At 45.6% G+C, this 21,229-nt stretch overlaps 1 protein-coding gene and 1 long non-coding RNA gene across 2 annotated transcripts in view; one reads left to right on the forward strand and one right to left on the reverse strand.

Annotated features, from left to right (window-relative positions):
- Positions 1-21,229, forward strand: part of LOC134008608 (uncharacterized) — a 117,123-nt gene that overhangs the window by 13,268 nt on the left and 82,626 nt on the right. The gene's annotated exons all lie outside the window — the stretch shown is intronic.
- LOC134008607 (VPS10 domain-containing receptor SorCS1-like) overlaps positions 2,551-21,229 on the reverse strand; it is a 31,016-nt gene continuing 12,337 nt past the window's right edge. Inside the window, exons 9-24 of the mRNA XM_062448062.1 lie at positions 19,731-19,807; positions 18,641-18,732; positions 17,894-18,001; positions 16,088-16,205; positions 14,516-14,649; positions 13,208-13,321; positions 12,788-12,959; positions 12,307-12,493; positions 11,275-11,408; positions 10,583-10,706; positions 10,232-10,344; positions 9,255-9,389; positions 7,340-7,439; positions 6,719-6,824; positions 5,921-6,078; positions 2,551-5,666 (exon numbers count right to left, since the gene is read on the reverse strand). Coding sequence (XP_062304046.1) covers positions 5,602-5,666; positions 5,921-6,078; positions 6,719-6,824; positions 7,340-7,439; positions 9,255-9,389; positions 10,232-10,344; positions 10,583-10,706; positions 11,275-11,408; positions 12,307-12,493; positions 12,788-12,959; positions 13,208-13,321; positions 14,516-14,649; positions 16,088-16,205; positions 17,894-18,001; positions 18,641-18,732; positions 19,731-19,807 — 1,937 coding nt within the window. The 3' untranslated portion in view covers positions 2,551-5,601. The remainder of the gene's footprint in view (positions 5,667-5,920; positions 6,079-6,718; positions 6,825-7,339; positions 7,440-9,254; positions 9,390-10,231; positions 10,345-10,582; positions 10,707-11,274; positions 11,409-12,306; positions 12,494-12,787; positions 12,960-13,207; positions 13,322-14,515; positions 14,650-16,087; positions 16,206-17,893; positions 18,002-18,640; positions 18,733-19,730; positions 19,808-21,229) is intronic.

Genomic DNA, 21,229 nt, shown 5'->3' on the forward strand with positions numbered 1-21,229 from the left:
CAACAAAATACTAATTTCAGCTGCATGGTTCATTTTAAAAAGGGTGTGTGTTAAGGCTGTAAGAACTAAACCGTAATCAGCAGAATGCAAATGACTGGTTTGATTGTTGCTTATGCTGCACTTCTATACCAAAGGCTGTGATCAATTTTGTGGCCTTGTCTGTTGAGGGGTGGTGTGTGTGTGTGTGTGTGTGTGTGTGTGTGTGTGTGTGTGGGGGGGGGAGGGGGTTGTAAAGGTCTGTATTCTTGCATTCCCAGGGATATCATTTCTGTTCTGCATGTTTGCGTGCGTTCGAACGTGTATAAATCAGCACCGTCTCGTATCTGATCTGGTTGCGTGTTATCGCACACACAGGACATTCCCACTTGTGCTCTCCCTGCTCTGCATCAGAAGGTTATCATGAGCCCTGCCTGTCTTCACAGAGCGCCCCACCCCTCCGGGACTGCCCCTTTAATCAAATAATGAACTTCAGAGCGTGCAAATCGCGAGGAAAGTGACATTCCCTTCACTGCCCGCTACGCCTCCTTCTCTCCCTTTCTCGAGGGAGAGAAAGTCCCCACGTCTTCAGAATGTGAGTCAGCGAGAAGCTCTATCATGTGGAGTTGATGAAGAGAATGTTGTTACATAGTTTTAGCCTTTAGCACTGAAGTAACCCTGCAGACCAGACGGAGGTGTCCTTTTCAGGGAGTAGTTCCAGGAAGCTGCTGGATGGCTCCGCGGGCATACCTAGTAGACTAGCTTCCCATCAAAGTGATCTTCTGTGGAGGAGGGGGGTGGGGGGTAGAGGACGTTTGTGTTTTTGTGGTGCATGCTGGGTAGTGACTGGGGGCTGTTTCACTCACACAGTACCCATGTGTGAGGCATTCCTCAACTCCCACCTCAACACACACTTGCATAGACACACACACACACACACAAGCTCATAAACTGTTCAAATTGGTCAAACCTCTACCCCATAATATCAGACCTTGGGGATGATGCTAGTTTTTTACTGGTTTTGTAGCTGCTGTTTGTGGATCCGGTCACGTGTGTTTGTTATCAACACCCCGTCCCAGTTTATGGCCTGGGACGGGGGCAGTGAGCCCAGGATGAAGTGCTCACGGGTTCACTTCAAGTTCAAGCCGTTTGAGAGTACAAGTAGGCTGTGTTGTCATGGTCCTCTGAGCTGTTGCCCAGCACTCCAACCAATATTAATGTAACATCTTAATTTCTAATTTAAGTATTCTTTCCGTAATTAATAACCTATAAATACCAGTAACTATTTGCTTTAACTATCAAACTTTTTGTTATATTTGCTAACTTTATTTACTAACTATTATACAACCAGACTTGGATTACTGACAAATGTACAACCATAAATGACCCCCCCCCCCCCCCCCCCATCCCCTCTCCCCCGACACACGTAGAGGGCTGTCCTCCCTCTGCCCTTCCCTCTTAGCCGTTCCTCTCTGTGAGCAATTAGTGGTAAGTCAAGTTCCTTTGGTGCGAGGCGACCTGTCATTAAGCCTGGGATTGAACTTGACGTGACATCATGGACCATGGTCGCCGGTGTTAGTCATCCGAGTGTGAGTCTGGGGACGATGGAGTTTTCGCAGAGGAATAGCATACAGAGAGTTGGCCTTGTTGTATTAAGTGTTAATGTGCCAAGCTCAGGTTTGGAAAATCGATTTTTGGATTTTTGGAATCGTGATTCATATGTGAATTACCTTTTATTTCTTTTTTCACCCCTATTACAAACACGAACAACTGGAACTACACTTGATAACAAGGCGTGTAACCAACATGCTCTAATTAGCCTGTTTACCTCAACAATGCTTAGACCAATCTCTCCCTCTCTCTCTCTCTCTTTCCAAGTCTCCTTCACACCAATTCTGGAGTAGTACCAGCCTCTTGGCTGCAGGTCCTTGGAGGGGGTAAAGGGGGGAGGGAGAGGAGGAGCACTGTGTAGTTTAGTTACCTTGAGATGTCAACTGTGCCAATCCCCCTCCCGCCCCTCCTGTCGGGGTAATCTCCTGCCTCCCCTGGGCGTGCGGGCATGGGCTGACTAAGAGAGATTAGGCATTCCCTCCAGTCAGGCCTCTTCTGGCTCGTCCTCTGTACCGTTGTCATGCGTGGGGGGGGACGGGGGGGGGGGATGTCAAACGGGTGCGAGAACACGACCGTCCCCTTCGCCTTCAGGGTCAGTCCATCACATTCTTTAGGAATGATTTCTACATTACTCTAAGCCTTTGCTAGATACAATTGGAGATGCCTTGCACCGTCCACGCACCATTATCTGCACAGCCATGTTTCTCTGGTCCCCGAAAGCTTTAGTATGTTCTAAGGGCTATCCTTAACTATTTGTAGGCCATCATATGCCCCATAATCTCTTAGTATACCATATATGATGCACCAAGGGAAAGGTTTGCGGTTTGAGACACCAGTAGGAAGTTAATTAGGAGGAGGGCTGCTTTACATGAGGTCAGGATTATAACCGGTCCACACTCATGCATTAAGATGATGTAGTCTTGAGGATTACTTGAGTAAAACAAAATAGACACTCGGTTGAGGGATTCTCTTTATAGGTTGAATATTACTCCTGCAAATACATAGTATTTCTTTACAAATATTGTAAGAAAATGAAAACACATATCGTTAACATAGACGTTCCATTTAATAAATATGATTGTAAATGCATAAAACAATTACACAGCACAGTTGAGGTCAAACAAAAACATTGTACACCTTAACGTCTGTTTGTATATAAAAGCTTTACAGTATAATAAAACTTGTTTCTCTACAAAAATAATCTACCTAATTTTACATGGGGAAAGAGTCACCTAGCTAGTCTGTAGTGGTTTAGTCAGCTTTCTCAACTTGGCTTCTGTGATAGTCACACTCAGACCTAGGTCAAATACTGGAATCAAATACTTTTAACAGTATTTGAAAATGGGTTTTAACCCAGGTTTGATCACAGTATGTCCCTAACATGCAGGTCAGAGTTCCCTTTCATTATCGTTCGCTCACAGGAAGTTCCACCTGACAACTTCCTGCTGCTGTTTTTTGTTCAGCTGAGGAATCCAAAGGCAGAAGGTGCTTCGATTTAAGAGAAGAGATAGAGGTTTCTTACAACCAACTGACCCAGGATCAGATTGAGTTAAGACCCTTCTAGTTAGGAGTAAGACGCGAGGGTACTGGTTTATCAGATTTGAGATCAGTGGTTGTAGGGTTAACTCTACCTCAAGGTAACTTCAACCAGGTAGGGTCAGGTGGCATCTTTCTGACATAAGTATTGCCCATAGGTGCTGCTGCCTTTACCGTGTAGCCTACTTTCTGGGCCAAAATTAGATCTAAGGAGCCACAAAACAAACATGGGGCAAAACCTGTCTTTGTACTTTTTCTGAAAATACTTTTGAAAGAAAAGCCAAATTTATGTTCAAGTAATCTGCATGTAGTTTTCTGTAAGATGTCATTTATATCATACAAAATGATGGCTTTCTGTCATACAAGTCAACCCATTCAGCTCATGAAATCAAAGTATACACCATCATACTGTACTACTGTAGATGAAACTCATGTATTCTGGTTTAAATCATCAAAACATACAAATAGAAATAAAAGTTAAATGAAAGCAGGTCTGATTATTAAAAAACGACTGCACACATGCAGTCTCCAATATACATGTTTCATTTCCAAACCTGGGCTAGCCTTACTAGTTCAAACAGATATCAAAGATAAATCGTCAATCAAAACAAGTTTACAATTATATGGTTTAAGACAGCAATGCAACATGATAGGGCAGGGATTCATCAATAAGGGAATTAGTATATCAATACCAATCCATTAATAAAGGTATCAGGTCCATAATTTTTCTATTAGTAACTGTTAATTTTGTGTCTTTTGGCATCACATGCGAGTCGCCCCTCATTTATCATCATTTACATTCTATGTTGTCCTTAACTAGTTTGTACGGCATATGCTGCACAGTTCGTCCATATTGTTTGTGTTAACCTTTTTATTTCACACTAACTACAGTATCACTAACTGACTGGGACAGATCCCCTTCAAAGACTCTAGACCAGTCTAACATTCATGTCTGTCAGATGGTCTACGTGGGTTTCACAGCCTTCCCAGTTCTCCTCAGAAACAAGGTAGCCATCCATGTGCCGTACCATCTTGCTCTACTTCTCTTGGTTCTTCACAAGGGGGGCTAATGAGCTAGCGAGGGTGAAGGCCAAGGACATTAGCCTAAATGTGTCACCAACCTTAGCCAGCCTTTAGCTTGACTGGCTACATTAAGTATTCAGGAATTAAACTTCTATGTCTCTACGGTTTTTTAGAATACCCAGAACCCCCCCCCCCCCCCACTTGGTCAATTTCTGTGTTCCGTGTTCAATAGTGTCTCAAATAATTTCAGGTGTAATCTTGTAAACTCTTATATATTAGACAGTACTTGCTTTTAGAGGTTACTTGTAGAGGGCATGATTGGAGTCTAACTTAAGACTGAGACAATGTCAACTTCCTAAATGAAATGTCTTTACAAGATGTCTGTCCAGTCAAATCCAGTATATATTTGAAGATGGACTTGAAATTACAACTGGGTATATCTTATAGTTTGGTTTTATGGTACTGTGCAGCACAACATTTCAAAAATGACCTATCAGGCTACAACATAGGAACAAAATATAATCTAAATAGTTATTCTTTTGTTTAAAACATCAACATTAAACAGTTCAACAAAACTGTCAGAATCCATAAACGACAAAACCCTGTATGTATCATTAGCGTACTGGATTGAAAGCGAAATAAAACATAACCTCTGTCTATATAGAAAATGTTTTGTGCCATTAACAGCTTTCAATGAGATGACAAACTGAAGCGAAATGGCCACATCAAGGATTTATAAAGTGTTTTCTGATTTGTTTACGGTTTATTATTAAAATACACGTGATCTGACATTCATGATTTATAAAATAAATGGGATGTTTTATCTTTATAATCTACCTCAGAGAATACTCTGGAATGAACAGGGCACTACTGTTGTAAACAACAGAGTATAACAAAAGGATGTTGAATGCTCATACTGGAAACCCTACAAGTGCAGACAGTCAGGCAGAACTGGGTGACTGTTTTATATCCATGTTTTGAATGATCACAAATTTAGAGAAATTCGAATTGATGTATGCAAGGCGAGAGGTGAATTCATTCATCCCCGTCAGCCCAAAAATAGTCTTGGTCTGAAGGATGGTGATTTCATACTAGCTTCGAATGCCTGCAAGTCTCTGTTAATACCGACTCGCTCTCCTGCTCTACCCAGATGCGTTTAGTGGGTTTCGTTTTGCCCTCAAGCAAACCAAAAAGTATTCTTCCTTTTCGTTCATGCTGGCTTTCCCCTTCTTATGTAGTTGAATTTATATAAATAAACATAATAAAAATGACTTATTAGATGGATGTACAGTATATGTAAAAAAACCCTGTACACAGTTTCTTCTGGTTTTCACAGAGCACAGTTAAGTGTCAGCAAGGTCCAACATGCACAGGTATAAAGCTCAAAACCATTGCGTCCAGAAAAATGGTAGAAAATCCACGACACCTCTGGATTGCTGTTTCGTTTCTGAAGTTTTAAACGTTGATGTATGTGGGGAGTTCCGTCGAAAATTTGACATGTGCGGGGAGCTTAATACATCCTTAAAAGCAAAGAGAGAGAGTTAAGTTGTAACCATTACATTCATAATTAGCTCAGTCAGTAGACAGTTGAGTGAACAATTATTAAATCAGACTTTGAAGTGTCAAAAAAAGATTACCTTTGAGAAGGTGGGGGGGTTATAGCAAAGTATAACAGAATTAAAGTACAAGAAATGGTTTGTAATGAAAGCGGGAAGAGTTAGGAGGAAAATAGAGGAACAAATTGATGCATGAATAGATGGTTATCTGTAGTCACCGATGGGCCGTGTACTAAGCTCTGTGTCCAGAAACACCGATGAAGTAGCCACGTCTCTCTGGGAGTTCGGGGCGACCTCTGTCGGACTCGCTGGACTGATCATTTCTTGTTCTTTTTCGTTCTGCATTTGCGCATAGACGTTGAGGCCTGGGATCTTCCTTGAGGAAAGATTTACAATGAGACGGGAGGTAAAGAACAAAAACCAGTAAATAAAGAGAGAGAGAGAGAGAGAGAGGGGGGGATGTTCGCCCGGGGATGGAGATGGAAAAGCCTATAGGTTGTTTGTTTCTATTCCTTGTTTGTATATCGCAGAATATTGCTTCAAGGTGAATTGTGTTTAAAGTCAAAATAGTATCCTGGATGAAGCAGTTTAAATATTGCTTCCAAATAGCCAGATATTTGTCTCTCTCTCTTTATTTTCTCATGATCTTGTCTCATTGACCCCCGCTGCCCTTTTCTGACCAAACCAGCACCTTGGGTGAACAGAGAACATGTTACATTTCATAAAGGTCAACTAGCCAAGCTCAAAGGGCTAAATATTGATAATGCCTGAGGCCTGACTGACATTTCATTTTTTTCCAGAATGCCCAGACACAAATGATTCTAAGAATGTCTGTGGTTAGAACTGTGAGAAAGGCCAATTTCCCCCTTGACAGGGTGTAGGCTACAGGCTAACGTTTCGGCAGTTTTGCTGTTGTTAAACCTGCCAGGAACTTCCATGCATAGTTATAAACCTCAGCTCTTTGCTCAATTGATGTGTAACATCTCGAACTCTGTGCCGTTTCATAAACACTGTACCTTTTGAATTTGTAGATGACAAATATCGCTAAACCCACAACCACCACCGATAGCAGCATTAGCATGGCCGAGCCGCTGTGGTTCTTGCTGGTGTCCACTAGGGGAGCTGCAGAGATGGGAGACAAGAGTCGCAAAGTACTGTATACACGGCGACTGACACCTGTTCAATGACCCAAGCAGGTAGCCAAACCACACAGACACAGTCATGCACTTAGAAGCCGGGGTTTTCAGATTAACGTTGATGCCTTGTTTATTCGTTCATTCAAATGTGAAAAATACATTTTTGGGTGGAATACAGTGTTATAGTATTGACTTCTCTTACTCTTTAGCTTATAAGCCCCTTAGGACTGAAGCAGCATCCCCAATAGGAACAGGCACACATACTTGTAACGATGCTCACTCTCTGAATGTCTCTGTGTAGCTATGGTGGGGAGCCAATCACACACAGGGTTGGGGTCGTTAGTTACTGGGGCAACATAAAAAAAAAAAAACACCTGACTCACTCTTTCTACATCACTCTGTACCTGTCAACTGACTCAATTGTTATGTCCCAATAATCTGGAGTAGTCGAGCTAGAAGATTGAAACTAAGTGGAAGAATCCGGTTCTGAGCAGGACTTACCTGCTGACAAGTGAGCTGCGTACACAGTGACTTGGACCCCTGGTCGCAGGGTGAACTGAACCAGGTTCTGATTGAGGGCGCTGAGCAAGACCTCAGACAGCTGTATGGGGATACAAAGACGACATCTTTAACATAGCTGCTTTAATTAAGATCTCGACGTGACGCTGACACAGCAAGAGCTAGCTATGTGTGCTGCTTGTTACTTTTCATCTTCGAGTCTCGCTGACAGTCCTCCTCCGATGCTTTTGATCGCGTGCCCGGCGGCCATGGCCAGACCAAACCTCACTTAACGCAGCTCTTCCTCCAAGAGCCCCACTTAAAGTGAAATACAGTATCCGTGGCGAGGGGAGATCAGATGGGGTTCCATCCAGCTCTGTCTACATGATGCATGGGGCTGAAACCTTGCTTTAGAGTCGGCTTTTCAGAGAGGTGAGTAACCTTCTACCTCCAGGAACATGCTACTTTGACATGAATCAAGCGAATCACCCTGACCGGAAGGTGAACCGTAAAAAATTGCCAGGGTGAGCTCTATCTGGCTGGACCATAACCTGACCCAAGTGTGTATATTGGGCTGATACATATAGTTTATACTGAAATATATTTTCCGTCGATTGAACATTTTCCTTAAGTATAATATTTATTGTAATATTATACAATATAACTTGTAACTTACTCGGAATACTGTAAAATCAGGGTCCACCCCAAAGCAGGACTCGTGAAGCGGTCAGGAGATGAAAACCCTACCGCAGCTACAAACCCCCCCCCCCCATACACCCATTTCATTTTATTTGTGAGGCTTCGTTAATCTCATTTGCCAAATTAATTGTGATACAAGTAATTTCTCTAGTCCTTCTTCCCCTACCTCCTTGTTTCTTATGAGTTTAAAATTAGACCACAATTTGAATAATTACTTTTTCTGCCTGTGTATCAGGGTCAGTAAATCTATTATACGTTGTAATAAGCGGTCCAAACATTACACTTTCAAGATGCCAACCTTGAATGAAGATTTATCGGCAAACTCTTTGTAAGGGAGGGTTTTTCCTGAGCAATCAGGCAGGTTTGAAAGAAACTAATGAAGGGAGGAAAATCTATTTAATTTCCTCCCTGTTCTTTTTCCCGTTTCTGCTTCCCATGAGAAGCACATCTGATTTTATTATAGTTCATTCATTATCTGTTATATGAGGCTCCCAAGCTAATGCGGCCCATCTTGATAATGCTGTGATTTAGTGGCCTGATCAGACCTGACACATTCTTTGTCTGGAATTATAGTCCTATGAAAACCCACCGCCGACCCCCATCCCAGGTTTTAAAGGAAGTTTAAGTCATCACTGATGATTACTTCTGAAAGCTTGTCACAAGTATTGTACAGATGAGTCTGGTTGAAATTCGTCCAGTGTGCTCTGGAACTACGCCTGTGTGTCTTGGTGGAACAACACTGACCTCTACTGGCAGGAAGAGGCCATTTTGTTTCTAACACTTGCAGAGCGGTAAGTCCAAGGACAGAGTTACCACGGAAACACTTCCTTCTCTTTCACAATCTTTGTTTTCCAATCCGTCCCATCTAATCGATCTACGCTTCAGTGGTCCACTGGACACAACGATGGATGGTTCCTCACCTGGTCTGGGGAGTCAGGTGGCTGAGCGGTTAGGGAATCGGGCTAGTAATCAGAAGGTTGCCGGTTTGATTCCCCGTCGTGCAAAATGACGTTGTCTCCTTGAGCAAGGCACTTCACTCTACTTGCCTCGGAGGAATGTCCCTGTACTTACTGTAAGTCGCTCTGGATAAGAGCATCTGCTAAATGACTAAATGTAAATGTAATGGTCTAAGTGACTCTTAGACCATTACATTACACTTCTCTGGGTGTTCCTTCACCTGGTCTAAGTGAGCAGAGCTCTTCTCTGGGTGTTCCTTCACCTGGTCTAAGTGAGCAGAGCTCTTCTCTGGCTTCCCCTCTGTGAACTCCTTGTCTGGCAGGAGGAAAAACTCTGCTGCCGTGGGCAACCCTGGGAGGACTGTGACGAGCAGCCTGTCTTCCCGGATCCCAGAAGCCTGGAGGGAAGAAGAAGAAGAGAAGGAGGAAGAGAAACTTGACATCGTTAAAAAGTGCATTCGCAACACCAAGAATTCTCTAAATTCAGTCAGAACAGGTAGAGATGTTCACCGAGAGACGTCGAACTATACACCCGTTCAGATTACAGTCTGATTACCCATGTGACCTCGTAAAAAGCGAGAGAGATTCATCCGTCGTGTCAAGGATGTTTCGATCAAATAAAGCATGGCCTTGGGTCACTCCACAATAGTCCATTTCAAACCACATTCAGAAATATAGCCTACAGTATCTACAGGCATGCCACGAGTACACATGATGAAGAGGCCCTCTGACCCCCGGCACTTGTGTGACTTTCAGAGGGACCATCGCACCATCAAATCAGCACACCCCCACCACCCCAGACAGACACCCTTTGCTGATTTATCCTTCGGTACATCTGTGCCAGCTGGATATTACCCCACAGAGATGACCCTGAACTCACAAACCATCTATTTCTGGGTTCAATGCAACCAACAGACTGGTGGCAAAGCAATCATAATGTACTTGAAATGTTTTTTTTTTTTTCCCGCGTTGTAGGTTCATCCTGTATGTCATAAAACTTCTAATTTATATCCGTGGGATCTGGGATCACTGAGTAGGTGTGGTAAGGCGACCCTTGAGTTTTAACCTTCCATTCCTGCTGTGTTTGCCATGGTGAAAGAGCTGCAGGGGCTGTTAAGCAGCAGGGAGGTTGTCTATGACCTGGCATGTCAGGTGAACTTTCCAGCATGGAGCAGAGACGAAACCATGGGAGGAGTTGGGCCGGTGAACGCAGCTCAACTTTGTTTTGCATCCGGCTCACCTGGACCATGGAGGCTTTGATGACCCTGCTCACATCCTGCCTCCACTCCACCACGTCAGGGTTGTGCTCGTCCAGGTTAGACGAGAAGGCGAGGAGATGAGACTTGAAGTATTCTACAGGGACAGCGAGAACAGCGTCTCGTTTAAGAGGCAGAAACGCTTTGTACCTTTCGATGAGCTGGCCTTTTTTTATTTTTCTTGAAAGGAATAAGATGTCTACAACACGTGTTATGTTTCTATGTAAACAGGCAGCCGCTTTATTTTAATGACCTGTCGGTTTGTTTACACAGGTTTCAAAACCCACAGTGGAGTACAGTAACAGTTTGTGTGTGTTTTTGTGTGTGTGTGTCACCATGGACGGCGATGGTTTTCCTGTCCTGCAGGATGCTGTTCCCGGCGGACACCTGCACAGTGACAGTGTTGATACCTTCCCTGGAGAACATGCATGGCACACTCCCCTCCAGGGTGATCACTGGCTATGGATTCACAAAGACCGGGGGAACCGGGGAGGCGGGAGAGAGAAGCACAAAGAGAGAGAGAGGGAGAGAGCGTGTCCCGAGGGAGACCCTTATCAACCTGGTTAACAGCTCACACAGTCGTTATTTACACTACAGAGGTGTCAGCCAGGCAGCGACACACACACACACGCAGTGGTGATCATGGCTGCGCCGCATGGAGTTTGTCTGTGGAGGGTTGACTGTGTCACACACCGGCACATACAGTTCTACCTGTTAAAACATCTTTATTTACTTTTCAAATGGCTGGGGGATGCTAATGTAGGATCGGTCTGCTGGGGAAGATCTACCGTACTTCTGTTCATCGTAATCCACCGCTGTAGTGTTTTATACCACCCAATAAAAACTACAGCTTAGTAGTTTTAGTAGTTAGTCGTTTTTAGTCTAGTCTAAAAACATTTCTCACTGTTCTGTTTTAAAACATAGTAAACTGAGAAGCGTCATGGTCAGGTCTAATGAGGAAATTAGTTCTTAAGCAACTTTATTTCTGGTAAAAAAAGTGTTTTGTTTTTCCCAGATTATGGTGTACCTCAGTGTTGTTTCCAAACCACCAGATGTACGTGACGGTTCCCACTTGGTTGGGCCACAGCACAGCAGTCAGGTTCACCTCCTTGTTCTTCACCGCAACGAAGGGGGCTGAGAGATGGATATACTCCAGTGGACCTGCTCACAACGCACGCACGCACAAACACGTCAGCCGCCTCGAAGCTCAAAGACACCACTGTTTCAACAGACTGAATGAAACGCATAAATGCAGACCCGTTTCACGGGACGTTCAACTGCAAAAACAAGCAGACCAAAAAACTGAACGTTGACGCTAAACCCACTTAGCAAAGTGCAGTGTGTACCGTAGAATCACTCCTTCTCGAAATACTGTCAGTATATTTCCCAGCAATGTTGTCCTCCAGAAAAGGCAGAACTTAAAAAAAAAAATACAAGTTGTGTTGGATGTGGCTAAGCTCAGGGACTGTCGGCTGCCACCATCTGGGTGTTATTCCTCATCCCTGGCACTGCTGTGCCCGCACGGCCCTCATTTATACAGCTGGCACATCCGATTGACAGATTGGAGAGCCTTCGTGCGCCCCTGATCAATAAGTCAGCTCTGTTACATCTGTCAAGCCTCAATACACCAGGGGGTGGTCAGCTAACACACACTTGCTTGCACGTACGCACACACACACCTCAGTACACAGCTCAGTCACACTGGAGGCAGGAGTGACTTCCATGTTAGATAGGGAAGGGCTCTAGCCTGAAGGGGAGTGGGACTTGAGTGGAATCCTAATCGGATTCAGTCTCTAGCATTCTGTGTTAACTCGGTTTGTTTGTGAAGCACCGAATGCAACATGCAGGGATTAGTCTTACTACATGTGAACGGCCTCAGTTCCTGTGAATTCAACATTTTAAAGCTCTTAAAACTTGTACTTGCTGATTAGCTATTACTATATACATTTCGATTTTTATTTAATTTATGGAAAACAAGACACACTGACAGATTCACTGTTCCCAGACAGACTCTTCCCATGCTTGCCTTCCCAGACCCCACCCAGCTGCGCAAACTCACAGGTGACATGGAGGTAGAGGGTCACGCTCTCGGAGCCCAGGGCGTTCTCCCCCGTGGCGGTCACGCGGTAGATCCCCACCGCCTTGTACACGTGCTTGATGCCCTCCTCGATGGAGCTCACGTTGGAGTAGGTCAGAGCGTGGCCGTCCCCAAAGTCCAGCGTGACGCTCGTCCTGGCCCCATCTCCCTTCACGTCCGGCAGCCGTGGAAACGAGAAAGGGATAAAAAAATAAATAAACGTCAACAACAAGTCTACAAATAAACAGGAAGCGAGCAAAGGAACTTGGAACGACTTCTCACGCTAACTAAAAAAGCTCTTAGGGGTTTAACGGCAGAGCGGCTAATTCGGACGACAATTTTTACACCCGTTAAAAACAAAAAAACATATTTCGAACAAGAGTGGAGAGAGAGAGACACACACCAGCCTACAGCCCAAACCTCAACACGGACAAATCCCATGTGTGGCCCCCAAAGACCGTACCTCCTCCAGGAAGACTAGGAAGGTGATGTTGGCTGCCAGGGTGGCGGTCAGTGTCCCCTCGCTGGTGACCAGGTGCAGGCCTCTGGGGGCCTGGGCGGGGCAGTGCTGCCTCCGGGCCGTGTACTCCGCTATCACCCCGGCGGTGCAGTTGTTGGACACCACCTTCCTGTAGCTGAGGGACCACCACACGGGTCACACGCCTCGGAGTCACGCACGCCTCGGAGTCACGCACGGCAGGTAACACCGACAACTCTGTAGGCGCTGTGTAGGTGTGGCTGAGGGAGGATGGATAGTGTGTGTGTGTGTGTGGGTCATATCTGGGTTATAATATACTAATGGTTAGTTCTTGGTCTACTTTTCGAGCGAGCAACTGTAGTTTTTCTGCTGTATAAACACTTGACCGTGGGGTCGACCGTTTACCCGGTGCTGTTGAGGAACGTAGTCCCGGTGGTGCAGCTCCTGGACATGGTGGACGCGTGGAACCAGAAGGCAGGGGTGCACTTGCTGTCGGCACGCCTCTCATAGCCGTAGTCGCTGTAGCGTTTGGACCACACCCCCCCCCCCAAACAAAATGAATGCTAATAAGGGCAGATACTTTTGATAGCGACTTCAAAGATGTCTAACAATCTCCTGGGGATTAATAATTAAAAACGGCACATTTAGGTAGAACGCTTGCCAAAAACGAGCCTTAGATTCGACATGATTTGTATTTCAACGACTCTTTGACTGGGGGGGAAAGGAACGTTATTGACTCGATGAAAGAGAGTTTGATCGCACAGAAAACTTGACATGCCTAAGTATTTTTTTTTTTGGGGGGGGGGGGGGGGATCTTGCCCCAAGTTGTTTGTCCTACAAATTAAAAGGCAACGTAGTTGCGCGTCCCCAAAATGATGGAAACAAATTGCCCCAATTAGTGCTACATGCTCACAGATGCAGAAGTGTTGTGATTGTTAATGAAAGCTATTAAGCCTGATGATTTATAGTCTCAAAGGAAGCTCCTTCTCGGCACTGCATCACTCAAGGGGCCCTCGAATTTGGGAATTACCAAGACAAAAGCACATATTAATAAGGCTCATGATTCAAAGAAAATGGGTTTTGAAGAAGTACGTTTTGGCTAATCCTGCTTTTTAAGCTTGTTTAGTGAAAAGTACACTGGCAGAAGCTACAAAGGCAGCAGTGCTTTGTATGGAGCAGGGTGTCATTCAAGGAGAGACCCACTCTTAAAGACACACACACACTAGTATAAATGCACGCGTACATGTCCACACACACACACATCTCTTTGCCAGACATGGATCTGGCAGGACTGTGTGTGTGTTTTCCCTTCATTCCTTGACACACACAGCTTGGAGTTGAGCAGCTGACTGCTTTACATTTAGCAGGGGCAGCCTCCAAAGAGAATGAGCCCAAGTTCCTCTGCAATTCTAATCTGAAGCACCGTAACCATGACGGTGATCTCTTATCTTTTCATCCTCTGCTTTTGGCTTTTACTTTCTTACTCACGTCTTTACGTTTGACATAAATATATTTACATGGTATCGATACCAAAGTCTTTCCCCAAAGTACAATTTATGCGATTCAAATAGAGTTATTAGTTTATGTTGTAAACCAACAGGTTAAAAAAACCTTTCCACAGTTTTTAAAACATGTATTTTTAACTGAAAATCCTATACCTTTTGATTACAATTTGTTAGGATATGATATACTTGGTAATAAATGGTCACTCACCACTCAAAGTCCCTCTCTGTGCAGTCGCAGGGGCCCGAGGTCATCGTCACAGAGTACGTCTTACCCATAACGCACCTGGCAATCGGCTTCAGCTTCCGGTATATTCTTCTCACTCCCATGATGCAGGGTTCTCCCTGAGGAGCAATCAGATATTCATTTGTATTAGAAAAGGCGTAGAGTTTTTTACTGAGTGCATTCGTTCCACGGTGCAGTATGAATAGATTTGTTTTTCTTTCCTTTGGCTTGTAATCTGTCCAAACTCTGCCAGTTTCTGCCGTCTCAACTGCAGCTCCCAGTGTTTGTTGTGTGAGAGCTATCTCAACATTCTGCCTTTCACACCTCAGCTGTTACATGAGCTGTTTCAGAAAATTCGGTTTTATTTTTTTCTGTCCATGGATTAGTGACGGATGAATAAAAACTGGCAATAGAACCTGATGCCCATCTACCTCTGAGCCGTCTATGAATAAAAAGTCAAAACTGTATATCTAGAACGTTTAGACTCTCAACTCAAGAACACTCTTTCTATCAGCGTCTATCCTGTTTCATTACACCACTACAAGGCCTACAGGGACTTTTCTTTGTCTCAGCAATAGGTGTCAGTAGTGAGATACTCTGAATTCTAGATGAGACAAACCCCAAACACAATGCGCCGAACCCCCTCTAAGAGTTTACACCCACACCGAGGTCTTCTCTGTTTTGAGTTCTGGGCCCCTAAAGTGTTTCCTCGAGCCAAACCCCTCCCTCTGGACACAGTTTACTTTGTTAATTGTCTTGGGCTGTTGTCCACTTCCACGTGATGTATTTCAGTCTATATGTTTCTAGGGGGAGGGGGTCGGGGCGTCTAAGCTTATTAAAACCAGCACCACTCACAAGCTGGATGCTCCTCCTAGCTTGTCATTTGGCTCAGGGCCTGCCGGGCTAGGTTCAGTTTGCAACTCTGGGGTTGGAAGAGTCCACCGTGTTTTAGGGAAGGCTTCATACAGTGCTTAAAGCAGCAAAAAGGGATTAAAGGAGAATATGCTAAAGTGCTTTCCGGGCTAAGAGATCTGTCAAGTCATGGTGTGCACCGCCATACACAGCTCGAGCAAATAGGAGAGAGGCAGCCAAACGAGGTGATGAAACTGCACTCTGTCAAACGGCCTTGGACGAGATCAAGGAATCTCGCTGTGTCTGACCTCTCAGTCAACGGAATAGTAAGAGAGGGGAGTGCTTCCAAGGCATGGACTTGCACAGATTTAACTTGATTTAATTTGGCTAAAACTTTGACATCTTTTTGAACGCGTCTTATTAGGATGATGCTTTCTCCCAGAGTGGGGATGGTTCTGGTGAAGCCCTCAGAATAAAGATGAGAAGGCGTGTTTTGCTACTGCCAAGGACACGGAACTTACTTTATGTGTGGAATAGCATGATGCTGGGAGATGTCTATCCACACAAGATACAAATAAACCAGCTGTATTTAAGAACCAAACCAACGACTCTCGTATCAAAAGAGATATTTTGCATAACCAGCTCGTGCTTACAAGGTCGGTCAGTGAGACAGACAGACAGACAGGCAGGCAGTAAGACCCTTACCTGGTCATGCAGGTGCCAGGTTTGATAATCCCCCTCTGTGCACCTCCTGTTGAAAATGGACCTGAAGTCGATCTTGACCAGCTGCCACTCTGACCGGTGACTGACATGGCCGAATATCCTGCAAACAGCCAAACACAGCCTTGGCACCGACACTGACAGGGACTATGCAAGGTGCCCACTCTGACGAGAGTGTGGCTAATGGTACAGACGGCAGGAACACTACAGGGAGGTACAGTCTTGCCGAAAGATGTCATTCAAGAAGAAAGGTCTGAGCCAAGTGTAAAAAAAGTGAATAATGTAAGCTCTCCTTTGGGTGGAAACTAATGGACTCCTACCCCCATCCAAGCAGTGTTCCCTGGTCTCACACAGTACAACTAGTCCCAGAGCTACCACAGATTCAGCCCAACCTATATTCAAGGTTATGAAGGAAAAAGATGAGAAAATAAATATCTGTTATTAGTGTAAATCCTGTGGGGGGGGGCTCTGTCTGAAGTGACCCTCTCTCAGTATCTATCCAACAACAAATTCATCACAATCAATCCATCAATTAACCGACTGAGGCGCTGGCTTGTGACTGTCAATTTTTGTGAAAATCATTACAAATGGATACGAAAATGGTGTGGGGTGTCTAATGAGGACTAATGGCACATCTCAGAGAGAGAGAGAGGCCCAAGCTCATCACCAGGGACATGCCATTTCTTATAAAACGGCGAAGGTTCGTGTCTCTGCCTGCCGGTTGGGCTCAGAGAAGTGTGTCGCCAAGAGACCTCCAGCCAGAACGCCATCCCTCATCCCTTCTCTCTCCTTCCTCCGTCGCACACTCCGTGTCTCTCTCCTTCTCTCTGTCTCTCTTTCCTTCTATCTCTCTCTCCTTCTCTCTATCTCTCTCTACTTCTCTCTGTCTCTCTCTCCTTCTCTCTGTCTCTCTTTCCTTCTCTGTCTCTCTCCTTCTATCTCTCTCTCCTTCTCTCTGTCTCTCTCTCCTTCTCTCTGTCTCTCTTTCCTTCTCTGTCTCTCTCCTTCTGTCTGTCTCTCCTTCTCTATGTATTTATCAATCTCTCTGTCTCTCTCTCCTCTCTGTCTCTCGCTCCTTCTCTCTGTCTCTCTCTTTTCCCATCCCTTATTCCTCTCCACCCTGCATCTCCTCTCCCACTCTGCTGACAGCTTGTGGCCAGTCATCCTGCCATAGACTACAAAGTTAGCTGTCTGGCACTGCGACGGTGGCATCAAACATAGATGTAGGGAAAGCTAGATCCTCATCTCTCTTTCTGTGGTGTGAGGAGGACCTCATGCACCGCTGACTCTCACGTCGGGCCCTCCTCACATTCTGGATGTTGTCTTTATGTCAAACTCGATGTGTCCTGAAAACTATGTTTTAAACTGCCTGCTTCATATGCCGTTATAACTTTCAGTTCTTGTTCGAGACTGACTTTTCAGCTTTATTTTTGATCATTTTTCTCATGTTCTTCAAATGGACAGCTCGGCTGTCGCCGGCTAGAGCCCCATTGATCTCCTGTGATCGCAATCTCCAGACAGACAGTTTTGATGTTAGGTAGACCTTGGGAGAAATCTATTTTATTCACGAAAGGGGGACAGGGGACGGGGGGGGGGAGGGGACGGGGGGGAGGCGACGGGGGGCGGTCAGTCAAGCCCGTTGAATCTAGATGAATTGTCAAAAAATCTCTCCCACACATGCGCAGTGACGTGACAACCCAAACGCCTGTCTTCTCTCCTTCCGCCTCGTTATCTGACATCGGTGAAAAGAAAACAAACGGGGGGGAAAACCAGACTTCCTCGTCGTCTTACGTCATGATGAGCGTCTCTTCCCCCGGCTCGCCCAGAACCCCGTCCACGAACAGCGGCGACGACGTGAAGCTGTATCTGCTCCACTGCCGACCCTCGTCGAAGCTCAACCTGCAAAGGAATCGCAACACACATGACGGTGAAAAAAAAGAAGAAAAAAAGACGAAGCCAAGGTCCTCTAAAAACCTGTGGAGATATCAGACGTGACGAGCCGAACTTGGAGCCTGGCGGAAAGACTCCGACAGGGCGCCGCACGCGGCCGCGATGCTAATCTTAGAAACTAATCATATGAGAGAGTTGCTTAACAACTCTGCGTTTCATATTCAGCTGTGGCTGCAGATGCAGTGTGTGAACAGCGGATGTAAAAAAAAAAAAAAAAAACGGCTAATGCCAAGTTCAAACACGAAAGGTGAAATTGAATGACAATTCACAAAGGAGTGATATAAACCCACGCATCACTGGGTCTGAATTACAATAATGACTCTGTGTACTCTGACACACTCATTTGGCTCACATTGTGCATGAATATGTGCCTGTGAGAGTGTGCGTATTAATCTGTGTGAGTGTGCGTATTAATCTGTGTGAGTGTGTGTATGAATCTGTGTTTGTGTGAGTGCTTGTGTGCGCTAGTGCGTGTGTGTGTAAGTTAGCACGGCTCGATTTGCGTTCTTTTTGTTACTTTCAAATATTTTGAAGGAAAAGTTACACAAGCAACCTATGTTTCTTTTTTTTTCTCTGTCAGTGACTCACCACAGGTGCCTGATGGGAAGTGGAGTGTGTCGTATTGCCACTAGGGCCCCCCCTTGATCCAAGTAGAGCACAGCGTACTCCTCGTCGAAGATCTAAAAAGGCGAAGAGGAATGGGTGCAACTCTGCGGTTTCCACTCCATCACTCATTACCTTGACGGCTCTGACTGGGAGTGGACTTTAATGTTTATGAAAGCCATCCTCACAGATAGACACCCACAGATGCTCACACACACACACACACACACACACACACACACACACACACGCGCACACACACGACTAACACACAAATGAGTTATGCCTCAAATCAGCACGACCATAATATGTCCTGATAATACATCCACACACACACAAACACACACACACACAAAGGCATCGTACAGAGGTGTGTGTGACATCAATCTTAGATTAATTATTTCCCATCTACATGTTTAATTAGAAACCAGCCCAGTAAATGTAAGCAGTGGGCTGTCAGACGAGGAGAGGGGCACCTGTAGGCACCGTGAGGGGCTCTGGATCAAATTACTCCTGCGATCTCATCTGATTATCCTCCACTAAAAACACTGGCATGGGGCGAATATTTTCTTTTTTCATGCCTGAGGTGTGTGTGTGTGTGTGTGTGTGTGTGTGGGGGGGGGGGGGGTGGATATCCTCTGTCTGGTGTGTGACTGTCTTTCTGTGAGGCTCTGAACTCCATGTAGTGCTGTCTTGGTGCTGTTTCCCTGGTTCATATCGTCATATCAGTTCTTTCGGTTCTTAACTGGGTCCTTAATTCTGTGTGTGACCTTCAGGAAAACAAACTAAGCTAATAGAAAGCTAACGGAGGTCCTGGTGAACGGCTGCAGCAGGCTTGTGGCCTGTGTGTGCCTGGGGGCTGAGCTCTCCTCGCCACCGCAACGTCCTTGGTTTGGGATAAACGGCTCTCGACGCACAGGCGCTCTGGGGAGGCTGCTGTGGGGAGAGGCTGCTGTGGGGAGAGGCTGCTGTGGGGAGAGGCTGCTGTGGGGAGAGGCTGCTGTGGGGAGAGGCTGCTGTGGGGAGAGGCTGCTGTGGGGAGAGGCTGCTGTGGGGAGGCTGCAGCGATGCTCACCTGTCTCCAGGTGTTTCCGGCGTCAGACGTGATGAACATGCTCACGTTGCTGGTGGACAGCTCTGCACCAATGGAGCCTAGAGAATGAGGGAGGGAGGGAGAGGGGGGTAGGGAGGACGAGAAGGGGGGGGGGGGGGTTAATGGTTTGAGGTGGAATGCCAAAGACGCGGCTGATCAGAAATCTCCTTGAGGGTGAAACAGATTTGTATCTAGATCGCCGCGGCTCTCTGAATCGCCTTGATTAACACTGGGAATATAAACGTTTATTAGATTAGGAGCTAGATTTGAATAGAAGGACATATAGCTTCTGGGGAAGGACAAACATGATTGAGTAGAAAGGAAACTCTTACCATATGCTGTATTTTCATTACTACCTTGGATCAGTAAGACAGGGTTAGGGTTAATAAACTGCTGCAATGACTAAAGCTGGTCTTATGGTTTAGCCACGAAAAAACATCAACCTAAAAACTCAAATGTAGATGTTTGTGAAATTCACTGAAAATAAAAAGATTTGGACCCAGGCCTCAAGGACAGTCCTGCTCAGGGCTGCTTGTGGACCGAAAAAAAACATATCCTAAAACCTTAAAAATGACGACTCAGAGACCACCAACAAATTGTCCACAAGCCCAACTTCTGTCTTAAACTTGTCCCTTCCGTGACTCCATAGGTCTGAGGAGAACTGTCACATGGAGTTCCGCCCCATTTCCTGACATGGAGGAAGGAGAACACAGGTGAAATGTCACCGAGGGGACCCATAGTCTCATCCTCTTTCTTCCACTTTCTGGTTTCGCTCCGCTAAGGCACCGTGAGCGACGAGCGCCCCCCTGAGTATGGGCAACGTCGAGCTGCTTAGAAGGAATAGTTTTGATGGCTGTTGTTCTGGGTATGACTGTGTGTGTGTGTGTGTACGTGTGCTACTCCAGTGTTTTTTGGGGTTTCTCCTCAAACGCGAGGTGACACAAGCCATGCTTGTCTGCTGCCGGTGTGGGTGGAGCAGCCGCCTGGTGACGTGGGAGGCTGAACAAGGAGACAACAAGAAACACAAGCCGCCCCCGCAGTCTGGGAGATATGACCACATGTCATACCTCGTCACATGTCAAGCGTGTGTCTTTGTCTCGTTAGCAGCGATGCGCTGCATAGTACAAAGTTGTTAAGCTGTCAGTTGAGTTGAGCTGTTCTCATACTTGAATAGGAGAAGGCACTTTAAGAGAGAGAGAGAGTAACAAACGCTCTCTAAAATGTTGCGCTCCCACTCCAAGTCTCCAGGGTCACACTTAGCCGAGTCCATCTGTGTTCAACACATGGATGAAGTTACACTTTGGGACTCTCTTTGACCCATTTTCGTCTGGGCTGAAGACATTTCTATGACACCAATGGGCAGCATCCTCCAACGTTGGACACGGCGAGCTCTGAAAGCAAGCCAGGAGCTTCGCATGGAACCAATTCAGGAAATCAAAAGAAAGAACGATAAGTTTGAAAAAAAAAAAAAAAAAAGATCT

This window comes from Osmerus eperlanus, chromosome 22 (genome assembly GCF_963692335.1).
Source record: "Osmerus eperlanus chromosome 22, fOsmEpe2.1, whole genome shotgun sequence".
Taxonomy (NCBI): Eukaryota; Metazoa; Chordata; class Actinopteri; order Osmeriformes; family Osmeridae; genus Osmerus; species Osmerus eperlanus.